Source organism: Scyliorhinus torazame, chromosome 9 (assembly GCF_047496885.1).
Source record: "Scyliorhinus torazame isolate Kashiwa2021f chromosome 9, sScyTor2.1, whole genome shotgun sequence".
Classification (NCBI taxonomy): Eukaryota; Metazoa; Chordata; class Chondrichthyes; order Carcharhiniformes; family Scyliorhinidae; genus Scyliorhinus; species Scyliorhinus torazame.
In genome coordinates, this window is record NC_092715.1 from 142,370,896 (window position 1) to 142,388,952 (window position 18,057).

Below are 18,057 nucleotides of genomic sequence, written 5' to 3' on the forward strand. Positions count from 1 at the left end.
ATGCTGGTCCCCTGATCCGCGAAGAGTCTTCCTGCGCTATCGAGCTGAGCTTGTCAGTGCAGGAATTGAAGTAAGTGCGACCTTGGCGGGGGTTCCTCATCTGGCCAAAAACAGTAAAGTCCCGTTAAATAGTGGGGCTAAGAAACACCCCACTAAATGCACCCAAAAAGACACTCTGTCCTGGTAAACTGCACCCCTCCATTTCTGCCATGCCTCAAATACCCCATGACTAGTGCCTGATTGCCTCACTGGGAAGACCTTGGGAAGATTGTGTTCTGAAATGTCGCCACCGCAGATTTTTGGCCCTTGACAAATTTAGTGGCCATGACAGGATTTGCGCCCGTGGCTCAGGGGCCTGCTAAAGTGTGCCCTGTGTCACTAATTGTCTAAATCAAAATGATAATTCAGTAGACTTCCTATAACTCCGTGTCTTGGGAAGACAATGTATTGCAATTATTGCAATCTCTAGTTGCCAGATAATACTGCAGTGAATGATGTGACCAAGTTTATTGTTGCAGTATCATATTTAAACAGCGATAATAAGCACTCCTACATTCCACAGCACATTCCATTGTCACATTAAGTTAATTCTGTGACGTTGTGACATTAACATAAAAGAATAGACCAGTGTGTATATTTCAGTGAAATGGGATCGTTACAAAACCTATATCCTATATTTAACAGCTAAGTGAGATATTAAGTGATATTGCAATTGCATTATATTTTAATAAAAGGCAATGATTAATCGCCGAGTTGTGGTTAGAGTAATACTAAAATTTGAAATGCACTTGTACTCTGGGAATTGGTTAGCTTCAGTTGGTTAGATGGCTACAATGTGGTACAGAAGGATGTGATAGTTCATCAAGGCCTGCCTCCTTGCCTTTCCCCAAGCTTAATGTGGAATAGTTTTTCTCAAGCTATATAACCAATTGTCTCTCAGTAGTGGAGAGAGATGCCTACAGTCCCTTGTGGCCTAGTCCTGCTTTTGACAACACCAGTAAGCAACCTATCCCACATGTACCATAGATCTACAATTTCATCTGATTTTATTTCAGATTGGGATGAAAACTCAATGTCAAATTCCTAATAGGATTTCAGATGCCCATCTCAAATTGCCCTTGCTTGGTTATTCTGAGGGCAGTTAAGAATCAACCACATTGCTGTGGGTCTGGAGTCACATGTAGGGATGGCAGATTAGTGCACCAGGTTGTTTTCTTTATGACAATCGATAATAGTTTAATGGTCACCATTACTGTGACTATCTTTATATTGCAGCTTTTTAAAACTGATTTCAAACTCTACCAGCTACCATTGTGGGATCTGAGCCATGTCCCAAGAGCATTAGCTGGGGTTTCTGCATTACTAGGCCAGCAACATTACCAGTAGGCCACTGTCTTCTCTGTAATTAGGCTGATTTTCATTTGAGGGGGCACACAATGGGCAGTTATTGGATAGGATACATCCACCTTCCATCCACTGTTAATGCCAATATATAGTCAGGGCTTGGGTGGGGGCAGGGAGTGGGGTGGTGTTGATCATTAACAGACCTCACTCAAATCTGGGGCGGGATTCTCCGACCCCCCGCCGGGTCAGAGAATCGCCGGGGGCTGGTGTGAATCCCGCCCCCGCCGGTTGTTGAATTCTCCGGCACCGGATATTCGGCGGGAGCAGGAATCGCGGCGCGCCGTGCGGCGAGCACCCCCCGGCGATTCTACGGCCCGCGATGGGCCGAAGGCCTGCTGCTGGAATGCCTGTCCCGTCGGCGAGGATCAAACCATCTCTCTTCCCGGCGGGACTAGGCGGCGCAGGCGGGCTCCGGAGTCCGGGGGGGGGGGGGGCGCGTGGGGCGATCTGGCCCTGGGGGTGCCCCCACAGTGGTCTGGCCCGCGATCGGGGCCCACCGATCCACGGGCGGACCTGTGCCGTGGGGGCACTCTTTTTCCTCCGCCTCGACCACAGTCTTCACCATGGCCGACGTGGAAGAGACACCCCACCCTCCGCATGCGCGGGGATGACATCAGCAGCTGCTGACGCTCCCGTGCATGAGCGGACTTCTGCCGCCCGGCGAAGTCCTTTCGGCCCTGGCTGGCGTGCGCCAAAGGCCTTGCCCGCCGGCTGGCGGCGCGCCAACCACTCTGGCACGGGGCTTGCTCCTCAAGGTGAGGGCTTGGCCCCTAAATGTGCGGAGAAATTCGTACCTTTGGGGCGGCCCGATGCCGGAGTGGTTCACAGCACTCCACCCCGCCGGGTAGGGGAGAATCCTGCCCCAGAACTTTAAAATACAAGTTACAAAAAAAGCTTCCCATATTCTGAGCAGCATTCAGGATTCCTTCAAGGGGTGGTGAATCTGTGGAACTCTTTGCGCAGAAGGCTGTGGAGGACAAATCACTGAGTGCCTTTAAGGCAGAGACAGATAGGTCCTTGATTAATCAGGGGATCAGGGGTTATTGGGAGGAGACAGGAGAATGGGGATGAGAAAAATAGATTGAATGGCGGAGCAGACTCGATGGGCCAAGAGGCCTAATTCTGCTCCAATATCTTATGGCTCGAGTGGGATATGATTCATCCATTTACATCTCAAAATTGCAATTGTGATCTGGGGCGAGATTCTCCGACTCCCCGCCGGGTCGGAGAATCGCCAGGGGCTGGCGTGAATCCCGCCCCCGCCGGTTGCCAAATTCTCTGGCACCGGAGATTTGGCGGGGGCGGGAATCGCGCCACGCCGGTTGGCGGGCCCCCCCCCGTGATTCTCCGGCCCGGATGGGCTGAAGTCCTGCCGATAAATTGCCTGTCCCGCCGGCGTGGATTAAACCACCTTTTGAACGCCTGGGGATGACATTTCCGCGCCAGCTGGCGGGGCAACAAACGCCATTTCCGCCAGCTGGCAGCCCCAACATTGAGGGGCTAGGCCGACGCCGGAGGGATTTCCGCCCCGCCAGCTGGCGGAAATGGCGTTTGTTGCCCCGCCAGCTGGCGCGGAAATGCGGCGCATGTGCGGGAGCGTCAGTGGCGGCTGACAGTTTCCCGGCGCATGCGCGGGAGCATCAGCGGCCGCTGTCAGTTTCCCGCGCATGCGCAGTGGGGAGAGTCTCTTCCGCCTCCGTCATGGTGGAGGCCATAGCGGAGGCGGAAGGGAAAGAGTGCCCCCACGGCACAGGCCCGCCCGCGGATCGGTGGGCCCCGATCGCGGGCCAGGCCACCGTGGGGGCACCCCCCGGGGTCAGATCGCCCCGTGCCCTCCCCCAGGACCCTGGAGCCCGCCCACGCCGCCTGGTCCCGCCGATAAATACCAGATTTGATTTACGCCGGCGGGACAGGCAATTTCTGGGCGGGACTTCGGCCCATCCGGGCCGGAGAATCCAGCGGGGGGTCCCGCCAACCGGCGCGGCCCTATTTCCGTCCCCGCCCAATCTTCGGTACCGGAGACTTCGGCGGGGGCGGGGGCGGGATTCACGGCAGCCTACGGCCATTCTCCGACCCGGCGGGGGGTCGGAGAATGACGCCCATAGTTTGTCAATAGATCGTGGGGTGCGATTCTCCACTCCCACGCCGGTTGGGAGAATCGCCTGGGCTGCCAAAATTTCCCGGGACGCCGGTCCGACGCCCTCCCGCAATTCTCCCAAGCGGCGGGAACGGTCCGGTCGAGTTTCGCGGGCCGCAGGCCGGAAAATCGCCGGAGATACCGAAAATGGCGATTCTCCGGCACCCCCGCAATTCTGAGGCCCAGATGGGCCGAGCGGCCAGGCCAAAACGGCGGGTTCCCCCCCAGCGCCGTCCACACCTGGTCGCTGCAGTCGTGAGCGGTGCGTGAACGCTGGGGTGGCGGCCTGCGGGGGGGCGAGGGGGGATCCTGCACCGGGGGGTACCTTAGATGTGGGGTGGCCCGCGATCGGTGCCCACCGATCGTCGGGCCGTCCTCTCTGAATGAGGACCTCCTTCCTTCCGTGGCCCCGTAAGATCCGTCAGACATCTTCTTGCGGGGCGGACTTAGAGAGGACGGCAACCACGCATGCGCGGGTTGGCGCCGGCCAACCCGTGCATGCGCGGATGACGCCCGTTATGCGGCGCCGGCCGCGTCATCTATGCGGCGCCGCTTTTACGCGGGCGACAAGGCCTGGCGCGTGTAGGTGACGCGGCCCCGATCCTAGCCCATTGTCAGGGCCTGAATCGGTCGGGACTGGGGCTGTTTCGCGCCATCGTGAACCTCGACGGCGTTCACGACGGCGCGGCCACTTCGGCGCGGGAGTGGAGAATCCATAAAGTCTGAGAAAAATGATCGGTTCATGTTTGAGGTACAGAAGAGCTTCTCAATATTACAGGTACATATTCAGCAACATAAACAAACAAAAATGAGGAGAGACAGGAATATGAAATATTGGGCTGGATTCTTCCGTCCCGCCCGCCGCAAGATCGCCACGGGCGAGACGCAGATAATGGAAAAGTCCATTGAACTTGGGCGGGATTCTCCAGTCACTGGGCGGGTGCGGACGGAGAATCCCGTCCTTGTGTAACCATTGCATGGTATATTTTAATGCCACTAAGCAGGTATTAATGTCCCAGACAACATTTGCTGCTCTCCCGCTAAAGGTGGGAGAGGAAAGTATCTGTGCTGGTCACTCCATTTAATTCAAACCTCGCCCCTTTGTATTTGGAAGGATTCCTGAAGGCTGCATGCATGCCGTGATCATTGTCCAATACTAACATGTTAGTACAAAGTGCAAAAGCTACGGATGTAGGAACTATGAAATACAAACAGAAAACATGGAAAATATTCAGTAGGATCATTAGCAGATTTGGGGGAAAAAAACAGAGTTACATTTCTACTTGGTGAGCTTCCATTAGAACTTGCAATGGATCATGTCTGATTTGATTTGATTTGATTTATTATTGTCACATGTAATAGTACACAGTGAAAAGTGTTGCTTCTTGCATGCTATACAGACAACGCATACCGTACATAGGGAAGGAAGGAGAGACTACAGTCATAACTGGGATGTAGAGAAAAGACCAACTTAATACGAGGTAGGTCCATTCAAAAATCTGATGGCAGCAGGGAAGAAACTGTTCCTGAGTCGGTTCGTGCGTGACCTCAAACTTTTGTATCTTTTTCCTGACGGAAGAAGGTGGAAGAGAGTATGTCCAGGGTGAGTGGGGTCTTTAATTATGCTGGTTGCCTTTCCGAGGCAGCGGGAATTATAGATAGAGTCAATGGATGGGAGGCTGGTTTGCGTGATGGACTGGGCTACACTCACAACCTTTTGTAGCTTATTGCAGTCTTGGGCAGAGCAGAATCATACCAAGCTGTGATACAGCCAGAAAGAATGATTTCAATGGTGCAGCTGTAAAAGTTGGTGAGAGTCGTAGTTGACATGCCAAATTTCCTTGTGTGTGTGGTGCAAGGGTGTGTGGTGCAAGGGTAGGTATGTGCATGAGGATGAGCATGTGTGTGTGAGTCTCTTTGGAGTTTCACTGTGTCTGCCTTTCACTATTTAGTGAGTACCCTGTACTACCATTTTTGGTATGGAGATGCCGGCGTTGGACGGGGGTGAGCACAGTAAGAAGTCTTACAACACCAGATTAAAGTCCAACAGGTTTGTTTCGAATCACTAACGTTCAGAGCACTAAGGGCAGCATGGTGGCCTAGTGGTTAGCACAGCTGCCTCACGGCGCTGAGGTCCCAGGTTCGATCCCGGCTCTGGGTCACTGTCCGTGTGGAGTTTGCACATTCTCCCCATGTCTGTGTGGGTTTCGCCCCCACAACCCAAAAATGTGCAGAGTAGGTGGATTGGCCATGCTAAATTGCCCCTTAATTGGAAAAAATAATTGGGTAATCTAATTTTTTTTAAAAAACAACTTTCAGAGCACTGCTCTTTCAGGAGCAGTGCTCCGAAAGCTAGTGATTCGAAACAAACCTGTTGGACTTTAACCTGGTGTTGTAAGACGTCTTACTGTACCATTTTTGGTTTAAGGTGAATGGTCTCACATTTGAAACCAACTTGCCACAGTTTTGTTCATCTACTTAATCTGTCAATGTCTTTGTAATTTTATGCGTCCATCCACACTGCTTATCCTGGGCGTCATTCTCCGACCCCCCGCCGGGTTGGAGAATCGGCGGGGGCTGCCGTGAATCCCGCCCCGCCGGTTGCCGAAGTCTCCGGTACCGGATATTCGGCGGGGGCAGGAATCGGGCCGCGCTGGTTGGCGGGCCCCCCCGCTCGATTCTCCGGCCCGGATGGGCCGAAGTCCCACCGCTAAATTGCCTGTCCCGCCGACGTAAATTAGAGTACCTATTTACCGGCGGGACAAGGCGGCGTGGGCGGGCTCCGGGGTCCTGGGGGGGGCGCGGGGCGATCTGACCCCGGGGGGGTGCCCCCACGGTGGCCTGGCCCGCGATCGGGGCCCACCGATCCGCGGGCGGGCCTGTGCCGTGGGGCACTCTTTCCCTTCCGCCTCCGCAACGGTCTCCACCATGGCGGAGGTGGAAGAGACTCTCCCCACTGCGCATGCGCGGGAAACTGTCAGTGGCCGCTGACGCTCCCGCGCATGCGCCGCCCCGACATGTCATTTCCGCGCCAGCTGGCGGGGCAACAAAGGCTGTTTCCGCCAGCTGGCGGGGCGGAAATCCCTCCAGCGCTGGCCTAGCCCCTCAATGTTGGGGCTCGGCCCCCAAAGATGCGGAGCATTCCGCACCTTTGGGGCGGCGCGATGCCCGTCTGATTGGTGCCGTTTTGGGCGCCAGTCGGTGGACATCGCGCCGTTTGGGGAGAATTTCGCCCCTATCTCTGTGTCATTTGCAAATTTGGATGTTTGGCATTCTATCCCTTCATCTAAAGTGTTAATGAATACAATGAATATGCATGTTACAATATAGATCCTTGTAGGATGATAGCACATGTAGATTCCATGACCATTAGCTCTATTTTCTGTCTCTTTCCACTCAGATAAGTTCCTAGCTAGGCCAATAATTTGTCTTCAGTTCCATGAGTTTCAACTTTAGTTAACTGCCTCTTATAAGAGACTTTTATTAAATGCCTTCTGGATGTCCATGAGTTTGCACACTCTATGCTTTCATGTTTTTGTGATTTAATAATTCTCATTATGTTTAGAAAGTCATCATAACAAATAAGAACAGACTCCATAATTTAAGTAAACTACAGTAGCATTGTTGGTTTTTAAGTAGAAAAAAATCAACAATAGATATTGCATAAAGACAGAGGGGGCGATTCTTTGAGCTCCGTGCCGGGCCGGAGAATCGCCGCAACCGCGCCCCGATGCCGGCTCGCGATTCTCCGAGGTGCGGAGAATCGGCACCATTTGCGCCGGCGCGTTTGATGCGGCGCTGGCTGCGGGCCGCTGGAATTGGTTGGGCCGCCGATTCTCCGGCCCGGACGGGCCGAGCGGATACGACAGAGTCCCGCCGGCGCCGTTCACCCCTGGTCGCTGCCGGCGGGAACTCTGTGCGAAGGGTCGGGGGGCAGCCTGTGGGCGGGGAAAAGCGATCCTTCACCGGGGGGGCTTCCGATGGGGTCTGGCCCGCAATCGGAGCCCACCGATCGGCGGGCCGGCCTCTCCCCCCCCGGGCCTACTTTCCTGCGCAGCCGGCTCCTGAACACTGACGCCATGTTGAGTAGGGGCCGGCGCGCTGAAGAAGTCCCCCGCAAATGCGCAGGTTGGCGCGGCGACCATTTGGCGCTGGGAAGGGAGGCTGCAGCGGTGTGTCCCGCTCCAGCGCTGTTCTGGCCCCCTGTGGGGGACAGAATCGGTCGTCCCCGTGCCCGCGCGAACATTTGGGCTCCATTTTGGAGAATCACTCCCAGACTGTCAGAGTTCTGAAAATGGACACTTAAAAGTTTTTTCTCATCATTTATAGCATCATGTTAACTCTTTAATTAGTCTACGCACAATCTGTGCAACACCTTTTCTCTGTTACCTGTGGCCCATGGGTGACTGCAACATGCAAAGGATTTCCGATAACACGCTTCTGTGCTAATAAAATGCTCTTGCAGACAAATTCTTTGTAAACAGGTTCTTCGACAAATATTCTGGATCCTGCTAAACAGCACTGCCCTTGATTGAAGAAGAGACCATGATGAGCTTGTTCTATCGCAAAATCCACTGCAAAATATGAGTTAGAATGGCATATTCATTAACATTTGAAAATGTAAACATCATTTTGAGAAATACAATGCAGTTTCATTTATTTATGAGTTCATATCTGCCTTTCCAGTAGAATGTTAATATATTCTACTTAATCTCATCGGCTTTCTCTAGAAACCTAATGATCACATGAAATGACAATTAAAGCTGCACTTCAGAACCGCAAAATCACATGGAGGTTCTACACATATTACACAGACTGGGTCCATTTGTTAAATATTAACATGCATAGTTTATAACAATTTACGCAGTATATAATCATTTACACTTTGGAAAGAATTATTTGAAGTGATAGTATTCACAATTTTTATTCAATAATTTGATGCATGGAATCGAATACGTAAAAAGCAAGTCTTAAATCTATTAATAATCACTTAACCTCACTTAATCATAAATGGGGGAAGATCCTGGCTTTTACAGCATATCTTAATAGCTCCAACAACCTACTGAACAGTTAACTTTTTAAATCAAATTTACCAGTTCCCAATTGCTCTTCTACTTACAGAGAATAGACATTTTGGGAGATTATCTGCCATCTCCTGTTCCATACACAATATAATAGATACACTATTATTTTGCTTGACATTTCTTAAAAATGTCAGAATTAGACTTCTGGTGGCGACGGGTAGCAGGAAGTCGCACGTTGGAGGGCTCCCGCCCGAGAATTGATTTTTTGGAGCTTTGATGCCCCGTCCCAGGAGCAACTATTGATTAAACAAGGGTAGGAAGGCATAAAGAGAGATGTCCAAATCTCAAAGAAAAACAGCTGTGAAAAAGGGGACAATGAAGGTCCGCTGGTGGGTGGGAAGGTCGGCTCAGGAACTGGAAGGAAGGCAGAGTCTGGGGCACCAGGGGAGGGCGCATTGTTTACGGCAGAAAAGATGACTGAGGCGATGGCCGTGGAACTTGAAAAACAATTCACAATACACATGGAAGCGATGAGGAAGGAGATGGGGGCGGTATTGAAAGTGCTGGTCGAGGAGGGGATTGACCCGGTGAGAGCAGCGGTATCGAGTGCAGCGGCGAAGGTGCGGGAGCAGGGTGAGACACTGAAGGAAGTGGAAGAGGCATTATCGCAACAGTCATCAACTCACCTCGATGGGGAAGGAGCTGCGAGGGTGATAGAGCCCAAGGGTCTGCGAGCCAAAATGGAAGACCTTGAAAACAGATCCAGGCGGCAGAATCTGAGGATCATGGGTCTGCCCAAAGGGGTGGAAGGCCCGAGGACGATGGAATATTTTGCCACAATGTTGGCGGAGCTGTTGGGGGAGGGGAAGGATCCCTCCCGATACAAACTGGATCGGGCTCATAGGTCATGGAGGCCTATACCAAAGGCGAGTGAGCCGCCAAGAATAGTGACTGTTTGTTTCCGTAGGTACCGCGTGAAGGAGAAGGTCTTGTGCTGTGCAAATCAGAAGCGGGAGGTGCAGTGGGCTGGAGTTGGTATACGCATATACCAGGACTTTACGGTGGAGTTGGCGAGGAGGCAGGCGGCCTTCGGCCGAATGAAAACGGCACTGTATAACAGCAAGGTGCAGTGCAGCATAGTGTATCCAGCTAAGCTGAGAGTGATCTACAAATCCAAAGACTTTTATTACTTTGAGACGGTGGAAGCGGCGGAGGTGTTTGCGAAGGCAGAAGGGCTGTGCCATAATTGAGAAATGGGACTGAGGACTGGTCTAGTACTGAGGGTAGGGGGTTGGTAGGAGAGTATGTAGCTGTATGTAGCTTTATCTTCTCACGGCATGTTGTTGTGTGTACTAAATGAGTCAACGCTGTCTATTTGGACAAGGTAAGAGTTGGGACTTTCCTTTGCAATGATGGTTCTTTGGGGCTTGTGTGTTTATGCTGGGGTTGTGTGTTCTTTGTTTTTCCTGGGACCCGGCAGGGGGTAAGGAGACCCGGCGGGGGGCCTCCACACTGGCTGGTTTAAGCCGGGAGTGAGGTGGGGGAAGGGGCTGTGGCCATCAGAGCCTGGTAGAACAGACTTCGATGAGCTGTACAATTTTGGGGATTGGATGGCCTTGAATATTAGCAGGGGGGGCTGGGGGGGAGTTGGGGGGTTGGACTATATATGTTAATGGTGACCATGGGCGATTCCTGATTCCTTTTCTGTTTTTTTTTTAATTTGATGCTTATATTGTCATGCGGGCTGTTGTGTGGGGGTTGGTGGGAGGATGGGATTTTTGGTGGGAGGCTGATAAGGGGTTTGACATTGTACCAGTTACTATTTACTGTTTATGGTGGGGGTAAAGTTTGTAGAAAATGTGAAAAAGGAGAATAAAAACAATTTTTTTTAAAATCAGAAATATTTCAGCAACAAAGTCCCTTAAGTCAGGTCCCTCTCATTGCCAGGCTGCTGTGGCTATAAGTTTCACAACAACCAACATCAGCTTGCGAACCAGAGGACCCTGGGAAATCATATAAATGACGACTGAATACGATTGGAATGAGAGCAGTTCATCAAATGCTGGGCCACATGTGTTGTTAAATAGTAAACTTGGCAAAATGTATCTTTTGTTTTGGAAGTTTTATTACCAGTCTGCATTGCATTAAGTAATCTCAGTGAGCCGTTCTGGTAGTGCTGAATCCAGCTCAGTTTAAGTGAGATATTGGCATAGTTTGTGAGCTACCACTGTATATCATGGCAAGAATGGCTGCAAATGGAGACCAGCAGGCTTGGGCAATAAGGTGCAACAATCACTCTCTGGTTAATGAATTAATTTTGGCCACAGTTAATGAATTACAACCGGACTTCTGAATTAACAGTTTTTATGCCAGATTCATTTCAAGAGACTGAGATTCATTGATTCAACTCTATCCACATTTGTAAATGGTGGAACTCAAAGAAGTCATTATTGAGCAGCTAGCTCTCAGATTATAACAATTAGGAACATAACAGTTTTCTATAAGGGTTTAATTTGCTTTGTCAAATCTCATTACAATAAAATGAAGCACGCAGTCTTTTGGCCAATACATATTCTAGTTTGATTAGATTTTACATCATGGGTAGTTAGTTATATCTTTTATCGGTAGGTAATAAATTGAGCATCGCGTGATTGCTGCTGCCCATCATATACATGTCTGATAATTATACAGGGGGGTGTTGAACTTAGGTGGCTGAATTCGCTGCAGAGGAGTGGGAATTCAAACTTACTCTCAATGCATCTGAATTCAAAAGCTAAGTTGCAAATTCAATGACGTTAGTTCTAAAGAAAACCTGAGAGATTAAGGTGAAGAACCTACTCTTACAAAGGAAAATGAATGAGGTAGTCCATGTCAGTTTACAGCAGGAGCTGGCAACATCCAGGCTTGGGTTTACAAGGGGTAGATAACCTCTGCACCATATAATGGTAGACAATGGGCATCTCCAGTAAGAAAAGGCCTAAACACCTCTCTCTCCCCTTTAGCAGCATTAGCTTGTTGCCATCCAGAATAGAGCAGTCTGCTTGATTGGTTCTCTTGCAACTGGTCTCAATTTCCTTCCCTCCACCACGAGCACACTGCAGCTGAGGTACATACAATCTAGAGGATGCATTGCATCAACTCTGTAAAAGGCTCATTTTGCCAGCACTTTCCAGCTCCTGAGTTCGACCAAAAAGAAAGACAAGAACACCAAGGCAATGGAAAATACATCAACTGCAATTTCCCTGCAAGTCACACACATTGTGACATGGACATATATTGCTGATCTTTCCCCATTGCTGTGTCAAAGTCCACAGAAGCTCCATCACCATCCTCTTGAGATAACTGGGCCTGGCGATAATACAACTTACCAGCAGGACTTAAATACCCAGTAAGAATAAACTGCTAAATTTTAAATTTAATAAAATGATAATTTTTAATACTAACGATCTGCATCAGCAAATATGATGTTTGGATTCTTCCCTCCAAGTTCCAGTGTTACTCTTTTTAGATTACTCTTGCCTGCTGCCTCCTGTATTAGTTTACCAACCTGAGTAAAAAATAACAATTAGAATGTGAATACTGTACTCAAATTAATTTAACTTAATAATGCACTACAAATATTTCACATACGGTTAATATTGTTCAAAAGAAAACACAACAGCCATTTGTTAAAGCAACAAGTTTCCAAAATCAACAATAATTAGAAGACTTAACTAGACCAACCATATAAATATTGTGGGTACAAAGACTCGGAGGCAACTCACCTCTTGGTTCCTGAGAGCCTTCCCACCATCTACAAGCCAGGAATATGATGGAATACTCTCTATTTGCCTGGATGAGTGCAACTCCAATAGCACTTGAGAAGTACACCATCGATGACAAAGCAGCCTGCTTGGCCGGCACCCCATCCACCACCTTAAACGTTGATTCCCTCCACCACAGTGACAGCAGTATGTATCATTTACAAAATTCCCTGCAGCAATTCCGCCAGCCTCCATCAACAGCACCTTCCAAACCTGTGACCTCTACCACTGAGAAGAGAAGTGCAGTCGCCCACCACCACACCATCCTGACTTGGAAAAATGTTGCCACTCCTCCACTGTCACTGGGTTAAAATCCTGGAACTCGCTTCCTAACAGCACTGTGGGTATATCTACACCACATGACTGCATTTGGTTCAAGAAGACGGTTCTAGATCGCGTTCTCAAGATGTGAGCACCAAATTGTGCCCTTACCACACTCACATCTCCATGAAAGAAAATAAATTCCTTCATGGGGAATATATTGGTTGCATGGGTCACTAGAAGTCACAGAGGTTCCTGGCAAAGCAATTAGCCAAATCCTTAAAAATGTTTTTAATTCTGCCCATGTGAAAGTAAAATATGTTTTTATCATAGAATAGAATGGTTACAGCCACAGAAGGAGGCCATTGAGTCCATAATTTCCTGCTGGCTCTCTGCAAAAGGAACTCACCCAGCCTCACTTTCCTGCCTTCTTCCCATAGCCCTGCAAATGTTTTCCCTTCAGATAACTGTCCAACTCTTTTTTGATGCCACTATTGAATTGGCACCAATGCACTCTGAGGCAGTGCATTCCAAAATATAATCGCTCACTATGTAACAAAGTTGTTCCTCAAGTCTCCGTGGCTTCTTTTGCCAATCATTTTTTATCAGTGCCCTCTTATTCTCGACCCTTCTGCAAATGGAAACCATTTCTCATTTGTCTAGATCGCTCATGATTTTGAATACCTCTGTCAAAGTTTTCCTTTGCCAAGGCAAAACAGCCCCAGATTGTACAATCTATCCACATAACTGAAGTCCCCTTTCCCTGAATTCATTCTCTGGAATCCTAACCCTTTCTCATGCCTTCACATCTTTACTAAACTGTGGCACCCTGAACTGGACTCACTACTCCTGAACCAGAGTCGAGAATAACTTGCTTGCTTTTATACTCTTGACTATTTACATCACCCAGGATTCTGTATGCTTTATTAACCGCTTTCTCAAACTGTCCTGCCAGTGTCAATGATGTGTTCAAATTTACCCCAAATGTTTCCGTTTCTGCACCCACTTTAGAATTGTACTTCTATTTTCTATTTTAAAAACAGACCTGTGGGGGCAGGATTTTCCTCCCATTGCACTAAATGCACTGGTAGATCTGAAAGTCAGTCTTTGACCTGCTGGCCACAGTGATGGGTTTTTGTGCTGTATCATCTCCTTCCCATTGTACTATTTATGCAGATTGATGGCAGGCGACCTCTCATTCGCCTGTCTTGACATGGATCACTGCTTCTTCACCTTGGGTGCCATATTTAAACAGAAGCTACGCACATCATTCTTAATGCATGCAGCCCAGAACTGCCTCACTGAAGACCTGGCTCTGAATGCCTTCAAGATGACAGGCCCCTGTTCACTGATGCTTCACTAGATAACTTTTGGACACATTCGAGGCCCACTGCAACGACTTCTACCCCGCTCTGGCAGCAGGAGTTCGAGCATGTGTGGAAGGTGATGCTGCACACAACAACCACTCAGCACAAAAAGATGAATAATCTTATCCTTGCCACGGTGGTAAGTCAAACATCCCATCACTCACATGTCACACACACTCACAAGCCAATCACACATCACATTGATCTCACTCACTGCCAGTTTAAGGGACATCACCACTCTCACACATACTCTGACATCTCCATCTGGCTTCATTCCTGGAGATTGCATCCTCAACCTGTTCATGGCTCCATTCATCACCCACACGTAACAGGCATCCTTATCATCTCCCCTGGCATGTGTCTTGTTCACACTCTCTATCTGTCTTTATACAGCACAAGGTTGCACACAATCGCAGCAAGAGGTCCCAGACCAGGAATGAAGTGCCAAAACTTAAGGTCCTCTCAGTTCGAAAAATGAGCCATTGAGCTGGCCAGAGAAAATGTGGGCTTTGCCTATGACGAAGGTGAAGGTGGTAAACACCTATGTGAGGATCCTGCACCAGCTCATCCCTCAGATAATGTGAGCGCATTGTCCTGCTTTCGAGTCACCTGCCGTGCACTAATTATCCCTATGTGTCCTTCAGCAGGTGGTGGTGAATTGCCTTCTTGAACCGCTGCAGTCCCTGATTTGTAGGTATACCTACAGTGCTGTTAGTGAGGAAATTCCAGGACTTTGAGCCAGTGACAGTGAAGGAGCGGTGATATATTTCCAAGTCCGAATGGTGAGTGACTCGGAGGGGAACCTCTAGGTGGTGGGGTTCCCAGGAATTTGCTGCTTTTGCCCTCCGAGATGGTAGTGGTCATGGGTTTGGAAGGTGCTGCTTAAGGAACCTTGGTGAGTTCCTGCCGTGCATCTTGACAATCAGCATTTTTCAAATTGGGAGTCGTGGCCCGTGGGTAGGTCATGGTCAGGTGTTGGGAGAGTCTCGGAGCGATCGGTTGCGCTGTTCCAGTCCATAGGAGAAGCGGCCAGCATCCGCGACTGACTTTTAAGAATGCCAGCCATGACCTACTTTTAAGTTGAGAATGCCGGCGGCAACTGGCTTTTAAATGCGAACGCTGGAGTTTTCCGGACAGATGTGGCAGCAGAGAGCAAGTCACAAGCCCGGCACGTACACTGATAATAAGAATCTTTATTAGTATCACAAGTAGGCTTACATTAACACTGCAATGAAGTTACTGTGAAAATCCCCCAGTCGCCACACTCCAGCACCCGTTCGGGAACACTGAGGGAGAATTCAGAATGTCCAATTCACCTAACAAGCAGGTCTTTTGAGACTTGTGTGAGGAAACCGGAGTACCCAGAGGAAACCCCACACAGACATGGGGAGAAGGTGCAGACTCCGCACAGACCGTGACCCAAGCTGGGAATTATACTTAGGTCCCTGGCTCTGTGAGGCAACAGTGTTAAGCATTGTGCTGCCATGCTGTCACATGCCCTGTGCATCCGTGCTTTGGGCGCGAAATCATGGAGGAGATGTTCCTCCATTTTGTTGCTGCCATCAAGTAAGCAACAGGGCTGTGAAGATTTAAAGGTGAGTCATTTTGTAATAAGGAAGAGAGGGCCAGAGACACAAACAGACCAGAATCTCACAACTGAATCTGCTGGAGTGAGCTGCTTAGGAGAGTCTATGTCAGGACGAAGCACTGCTGGTGTGAGCATTATACAGAGCCCCAGAGCCTCTGGTGAACAATCTATTAAGAAGAAACTGAATTCGGGAACAAAGCAGTATAAAGATGATTTCTTGACATATGGCTTTGTTAATTGTGCGAATGCAAATCAGGATGCAAAGCCCAGTGCCAGGGCGGGGGGAGTGGGGGGTAGTGTGAGTGCCATGAAGGGAGCATGCCGGGGAGGGGGGGTGAGTGTGAGTGCCAGGGAGGGAACATGCTGGGGAGGGGGGGGGGTGAGTGTGAGTGCCGGGGAGGGGCGGGAGGGTGAGTGCCGGGGAGGGGGGTGAGTGTGAGTGCCGGGGGGAGTGCCGGGGAGGGAGGGGGGAGGGTGAGTGCCAAGGAGGGAGGGGGGAAGGTGAGTGCCGGGGAGGGAGGAGGGAGGTTGAGTGCAGGGGAGGGAGGGGGGAGGCTGAGTGCCGGGGAGAGGGGTGAGTGTGAGTGCTGGGGTGAGTACAAGGGAGGGAGGGGGAGGGGGAGTGCCAAGGAGGGAGGGGGAGGGGGAGTGCCGGGGAGGGAGGGGGGATGGTGGGTGCCGGGGAGGGAGGGGGGATGGTGGGTGCCGGGTAGGGAGGGGGGAGGGTGAGTGCCGGGGAGGGGGGGCTGGGGAGGGAGAGTACCAGGGAGGAGGGGTGGGAGGGTGAGTGCCAGGGAGGGGCGGAAGGGTGAGTGCCGGGGTGAGTGCCGGGGAGGGAGGGGGGAGGGTGAGTGCTGGGGAAGGAGGGGGGAGGGTGAAAGCTGGGGAGGGAGGGGGGAGGGTGAGTGCTGGGCTAAGTGCCGGGAAGGGAGGGGAGAGGATGAGTGCCGGGGAGGGTGAGTGCCGGAGAGGGAGGGGGGAGGGTGAGTGCCGGGGAGGGAGGGGGGAGGGTGAGTGCCGGGGAGGGAGGGGGGAGGGGGAGTAACGGGGAGGGAGGGGGGATGGCGAGTGCCGGGGAGGGAGGGGGAGGGTGAGTGCCGGGGAGGGGGGGCTGGGGAGGGAGAGTACCAGGGAGGGGGGTGGGAGGGTGAGTGCCAGGGAGGGGCGGAATGGTGAGTGCCGGGGTGAGTGCCGGGGAGGGAGGGGGGAGGGTGAAAGCCGGGGAGGGAGGGGGGAGGGTGAGTGCTGGGGTGAGTGCCGGGAAGGGAGCTGAGGGGATGAGTGCCGGGGAGGGTGAGTGCCGGGGAGGGAGGGGGGAGGGTGAGTGCCGGGGAGGGAGGGGGGAGGGTGAATGCCGGGGAGGGAGGGGGGATGGTGAGTGCCGGGGAGGGAGGGGGGAGGGTGAGTGCCGGGGAGGGAGGGGGGAGGGTGAGTAACGGGGAGGGAGGGGGAGGGTGAGTGCCGGGGAGGGAGGGGGAGGGTGAGTAACGGGGAGGGAGGGGGGAGGGTGAGTAACGGGGAGGGATGGGGGAGGGTGAGTGCCGGGGAGGGAGGGGGAGGGTGAGTGCCGGGGAGGGAGGGTGAGTAACGGGGAGGGAGGGGGAGGGGGAGTGCCGGGGAGGGAGGGGGAGGGTGAGTGCCGGGGAGGGAGGGGGAGGGTGAGTGCCAGGGAGGGAGGGGGGGAGGGTGAGTGCCGGGGAGGGAGGGGGAGGGTGAGTGCCGGGGAGGGAGGGGGAGGGTGAGTGCCAGGGAGGGAGGGGGGGAGGGTGAGTGCCGGGGAGGGAGGGGGGAGGGTGAATTCCGGGGAGGGAGGGTGAGTAACGGGGAGGGAGGGGGAGGGTGAGTGCCGGGGAGGGAGGGGGGAGGGTGAATGCCGGGGAGGGAGGGGGGAGGGTGAATGCCGGGGAGGGAGGGGGAGGGTGAGTGCCGGGGAGGGAGGGGGGAGGGTGAGTGCCGGGGAGGGAGGGGGAGGGTGAGTGCCGGGGAGGGAGGGGGAGGGTGAGTGCCAGGGAGGGAGGGGGAGGGTGAGTGCCGGGGAGGGAGGGGGAGGGTGAGTGCCGGGGAGGGAGGGGGAGGGTGAGTAACGGGGAGGGAGGGGGGAGGGGGAGTAACGGGGAGGGAGGGTGAGTAACGGGGAGGGAGGGGGGAGGGTGAGTAACGGGGAGGGAGGGGGAGGGTGAGTGCCGGGGAGGGAGGGGGAGGGTGAGTGCCGGGGAGGGAGGGGGAGGGTGAGTGCCGGGGAGGGAGGGGGGAGGGTGAATGCCGTGGAGGGAGGGTGAGTAACGGGGAGGGAGGGGGGAGTGTGAGTGCCGGGGAGGGAGGGTGAGTAACGGGGAGGGAGGGGGGAGTGTGAGTGCCGGGGAGAATGTCTACGTGATGGGGCCATTCCAGTCGCCGAGTGGGGACCTGTCCGGCATCTCGCAGGCATCGGTGCAGCGGTGCATCCGTGCAGTGACGGACGCTCTGTATGCCA

The 18,057-nt window shown here is 52.3% G+C and overlaps 1 protein-coding gene across 2 annotated transcripts in view; it reads right to left on the reverse strand.

The window, feature by feature from the left end:
• LOC140429503 (aldehyde dehydrogenase 1A1-like) overlaps nucleotides 1-18,057 on the reverse strand; it is a 259,226-nt gene that overhangs the window by 23,574 nt on the left and 217,595 nt on the right. For both annotated transcript variants that reach the window (XM_072516586.1, XM_072516585.1), the window contains 2 exons: nucleotides 12,010-12,112; nucleotides 7,931-8,115 (listed from right to left, as the gene is read on the reverse strand). In XM_072516586.1, coding sequence (XP_072372687.1) covers nucleotides 7,931-8,115; nucleotides 12,010-12,112 — 288 coding nt within the window. The remainder of the gene's footprint in view (nucleotides 1-7,930; nucleotides 8,116-12,009; nucleotides 12,113-18,057) is intronic.